The sequence below is a fragment of the Notothenia coriiceps genome, unplaced genomic scaffold (assembly GCF_000735185.1).
Source record: "Notothenia coriiceps isolate Sejong01 unplaced genomic scaffold, NC01 NC01_scaffold00025482, whole genome shotgun sequence".
Lineage (NCBI taxonomy): Eukaryota > Metazoa > Chordata > Actinopteri > Perciformes > Nototheniidae > Notothenia > Notothenia coriiceps.
This window is the reverse complement of record NW_011358183.1, coordinates 4,031-9,159: the sequence shown is the minus strand read 5'-3', so window position 1 is coordinate 9,159 and position 5,129 is coordinate 4,031. Positions and strand designations below refer to the sequence as shown.

Below are 5,129 nucleotides of genomic sequence, written 5' to 3'. Positions count from 1 at the left end.
GGGGGCTGCTTCATTAAGCCTTTCCCTCTCTCTTTCTCTCTCTCTTTTTCTCTCTCCCACTCTCTCTTTCTGTCTCTCCACCTCTCTCCCCCCCAGCGGCCCCTCCTCACGCGCTAGCAGGACTCTCCCTCCACTCTCTGTTTTCTCTCCCTCCCCTCTCTAACTTTGTTTCGTCCCGAAAACAAACTTCATCTCATCGTACTGATCTTCTCCAGAAGCTCCGCCGTGTTCCGGGCAGACATGGTCGCGGTGAGGCCGGGCTCCGGGTTCCTGAGCACCGCCTGTGACAGGTAAGCTTAGCGGGCTTTCCGTCACTTTTTTTCGGACTCGACGCGAACAAGGCTCCCTGTGTGCGGAGCGGAGGATTACTGAGCTGTCTGCGGTTAAATTCACTTCACTGTTTCACTCCACTACCCGTAGTCATATGAAGTAATCTTTAACTACTCTTTATAATGTATCCGACAGACCGGATGAAGGGAGAGTGTGCATAAAGTGTGTAAAAGGTGAAGCAGGGTCTCAGTGCCATGAAGGCATCCTCTCCGTGGAGGAGGAGGCTTTCTGTGGGAACAAACCTAACAATACCAGAGGTGGAAGAGGTATTCACATTCTTAACTTGAGTAAAAGTAAAAGTACCAGAGTTTAGGATTGGTATATTAATAATAAAATTCCTGCATTCAATGTGTTGCTCAAGTAAAAGTATTAGCATCAACATTTAGTTAAAGTACCAAAGTAAAAGTAGTCATTGTGCAGATTGGTCCATTTCAGAAAGAAGCACTCATAACAGCAAATTACAGCAACATTGCTGTGACTTAATTTATTGTGAATCCACTGGTGGTTTTATTTACTTAAATATAATGTTGCAGGATTTCATCTACCGAATAATCATATTTAGTGCTACATTTGCTTCCAAAATGTAGTGGAGTAGAAGTATACAGTAATATAAAATGAAAATACTTGGATAAAGTACAAGTACCTTAAATGTGTACTTAAGTACAGTACTTGAATAAATGTACTTAGTTACTTTCCTCCACTTTATAAAGTCATCTTTAGCTACTTTTTGTAAATGTATGTGACAGACTGGATGAAGGGAGAGTCAGCATAGAGTGTGTAAAAGGTGAAGCAGGGTCTCTATGTCGGGTGACAATTCATACATTAATCTGTCATAATTGAATTGCTCTGCATTTTTACGAGTGGTCGTGGAAAGGCCTGAGGCAGGGACTCATCGTGAGTCAAGTCTGCATCGCTCTGGGCAACACAATTACACCTCGCCTCTTTCTACTCATCTCACCATGTCCTTGAGATACGTAGACAGTAGCCAACATCACAGCCGAATCAGAACTCAGTCCAATAACAGGAGCGAACGCAGCACACATTGAGTACTATTGTGTAATAATAATATTAATAATAATAATAATAATAATAATTCACTAAGAGTGATGTCTCACTTCCTGTACCATCTGTGTATGTTTGTTTTTACAATGAAACATCAGACTGATGTACTTGTACTTTAATGTGATTGAGTGTATGCAAAACATTTTTTAATTAATTCTGAACCAAGGAGAGGTATGATTATTAGTCCTTATTTAATACCTATTGACACATTCCCATACTCTTTTAATACTTCTACAATGAGGTTTGACACTCTTCCCTATAAAAAGCTTTCTTCATCACTTCTTTAGTACTGTAGTCCTTGCATTGTGGGGGAACATGTTCAGCTTCATTTGAAAAGGAATATCAATTTAGGGCTGCAACTAAGATTCATTATATTATCCACTTCTACTCTTGATGCTATATAATACACACTTAGAGTATATGCTACAGTAGTTAAGAAAATAGTCGTTAAATAAGGACCTACGATTTAGTGTAAAACAAAGCATGTTAGTGTGAGATGGATAAGATGAGGTTTCAATCAGACTGACAGGCTTTCTCAGTAAAAATAGATCCTCCTGACACAGGCGCAGCTTTAGGGTGATAAATGAGTCCAGAGCTGTCCACCATCCTCATGTTCCCCACAGAGGCATGTAGAGGTCAAATGTCAAAAATGGACTTCAGGAGGCAGAGTTTCATGTACCAAACCTGAGCATTGTCTGTTTATCAAACAGAGCTCAGCGTTACAGTGGACCTCAGTCTAGACGCTGTTGAAATCACTACCAAAGGGTTTCCAGCAGGCCTTACAACACCTCCACTCGGGTCATGGAATGTTCTCTCAGGCTCAGAGCAGAGACGCTGTGTGTGTGTGTGTGTGTGTGCGTGCGTGCGTGCGTGCGTGCGTGCGTGCGTGCGTGCGTGCGTGCGTGCGTGTGTGTGTGAGCACCATCCTGCATCTGCACTGAAGAAACTGAAACGTTGACTTCAATTAAATGTATTATGTCAACAGATTTCACATAAGTGTATTAGGTTAGTTGAAAGCAATACAGTGAGTTGAACCTAATCTTTTTTATCTAAACTTAATATTATTGCTTTCAACTAACCTAATACTCAGTTACTCAGAAATGTAGCTGTATTATGAAACGGCTGGGTGCGTGCAGGGCCAGCTTCTGACAGAAACACCATGGAATAAATCTTAGGAAGTGACTGTGAAGTAACACAGAGAGCAAGGGGTTGGGGGGGGCACACTCAGATCCGGCTGCTCCATGAATTCAGTGAGTGAGGATCTGATGGCAGAAGGGTATTAATATATTTTGAGGGTGTACAAAGAAATTAGAATTTGCATGAAACAAAAGCTAACAGCCACAACGTCTCCTACATTATGGGACAGTAGTTGCTAACAGTGCTTTGAATAGAGGTCCACTTACTATGGAAAGTCTGCATCATCAGGCCGCAGCTGTATCTCATTATTCATGGAATGCAGGGCTTTAGTAAGAAAAGGCTGTGCAGAATATGGGCTGGCTTTCTCAAATCCTTCTCCCCCCCACTCTCCCCTCTCAGCTGAGCTCCTTCAGCGATGCCACAGTCCCCTCTGAGACGATGAGAACACACACCCGCGGGGCCCCCACAGTCTTCTTCATAAGTCTGCTGTGGCCCCTGCTCGCCGTGCTGGACGTGGGGGCGGCGGCGGAAGTGGACCCCAGCGAAGAAATCCCCTTCATGGGGGGGAACTACAATGGTCACCCGATGCTGTACTTCAGCCGGGGGGAGGTGGAGGAGCTGCAGTACGCGGCGGGGGGGACTCACAGCGACATGGCGAGAAGGATCCGTGAGGCGGGGGAGACCATGCTGGAACGCCCGGAGCTGTACCTGCCCCCCTGGAGCCCCGCCGAGTTCAGCGCCCGCTGGAACGAGCTGTACGGGAACAACTTGGGGGTGCTGTCCATGTTCTGCCTGCTCTACCCCCACCGGGCGGGGGCCCTCAACCTCGCCAAGGACTACATGGAGAGGATGGCGGCTCAGCCTAGTTGGTAGATTTTTTGTCTTTTTATCATCATCTCTTGTACTTCAGATTTGAGGCCTTTTGCAAACATATGTATACATCTGACCCCCCCCCCCCCTTAGTTGACTTATACTAATTAATGATATATTATGTCAACAGATTTCACAAAAAGCAATACTATTTCGTTAAAGTAAAATACATTAGGTTTAACTTAATATCATTGTTCCTCTGTGGGCTCTGGTAAAGATGCATTGTGGTCTGACAAGTCTGTGCTTCAGGAAATATGTTTAGCAGCTGTTTGCTGAACATGAAAGGAAATGAAATGTTCAGATGTGAGCTGAATAGCGCTCTGCAGGGCCGCCTGACACTGAGCTCAGGTCCAGGCGACGCCTCTAACGGTTTAAAATATATGGAAAACCTGCTGCTCAGATCCCTTTCTCAAAATGTCAAAGCACATCTAGATATTTATAGAGGCATTAAGCCAGCATAAGACTCATTCATTTAAAAGAAAATGAACACCTGAAATCACAGCTGACTGCAGGAGGCAGGAGAACCATTATAACGTTTGACTGCAGCACGATGATTGGCTGCTGTGGTGAAATGTAATTGGTTAAAAGAGGATGCCCATGATGAGCTGGGTGATGCAGCTGAGGAGAGAATGAACGCATGCCCAGCGTTCCTGCTTGACTGCAAAGAGGAGCCACTGAGCTGTGGTCTCACGTCTGCAGAGCGCTGAGAGTTCTCTCCTCTGTCATTCTAGCCCCTGAGCCTCTGAAGGCTCAGTGGTCACTCCGCTGTGGCTCCATGACCTTCGATTATCACTCCGACAACTTCAGGAACCATGTTCTGATGGGGAACTTCTACTTAGTGCATGCTCCTTTCTACACAATGTGCAAATAATACAGAAGTGAGATTTGGTTTGCTTTGTCATCATTTTATAACTGACACCATTACTAATATAGAAGTCACCCAGTTAGTGTTCCTTTGCATAAGCAGACAGGAAGTGGTTTTTGATAGCCCTCAGCTGAAACTGCCACTCTTTTATTGTCTGCTTTATTTACAACACACTTTAGAAGTACATAGTCTTTGGGTTTTAAATATACAGAATATGATCAAAAAGGATACTGTATAGTAGATAGGTATACAGGGAAACTGAAACTGGAAATAATTCACAAATGGTGTCCCAACTTGTGCTTCTGACGTACATAAAGAGGAAATCATAAACTAATTGATGTTACGATAAACATCAAATAAACCCCGCTTCTTTAAAACCGCTTTGAAAGAAAGCTTGAGTGAACAGAGGCTGACGGGATCCTTTGAAACACAGCAGTTTGTTTCATCACTACATCTGAAGTGAGCAGAATGCTTCCAGAACATTGCATTACATTACATTGCATTTAGCTGACGCTTTTATCCAAAGCGACTTACAATAAGTACATTCAACCGGGAAGATACAACCTTGAAGAAAACAGAATCATATAAGTACATCAGGTTTCATAGAGCCAAACATTTCAAGTGCTACTCAACTGGCTTTAGATAAGCCAGTCCTTTATTAGTATATAAGTGCTTTGTTAGTAATTCTATCGCTCGAAGTGCAGTCAAAAGAGATGAGTTTTCAGTCTGCGCCGGAAGATGTGTAGGCTATCTGCTGTCCTGATTTCAATAGGGAGCTCATTCCACCATTTTGGAGCCAGGATAGCAAACCCACGAGTTTTTGCTGATGGGAACTTGGGTCCCCCTGCAGACTGCCAAGGCACAC

The 5,129-nt window shown here is 43.9% G+C and overlaps 1 protein-coding gene across 1 annotated transcript in view; it reads left to right on the top strand.

The window, feature by feature from the left end:
- Positions 1–86: 86 nt before the first annotated feature.
- The window catches only part of LOC104956153 (dermatan-sulfate epimerase-like), a 7,317-nt gene continuing 2,274 nt past the window's right edge, over positions 87–5,129 (top strand). The window contains exons 1-2 of the mRNA XM_010783608.1: positions 87–290; positions 2,929–3,398. Of these exons, the coding sequence (XP_010781910.1) occupies positions 2,968–3,398 (431 nt within the window). The 5' untranslated portion in view covers positions 87–290; positions 2,929–2,967. The remainder of the gene's footprint in view (positions 291–2,928; positions 3,399–5,129) is intronic.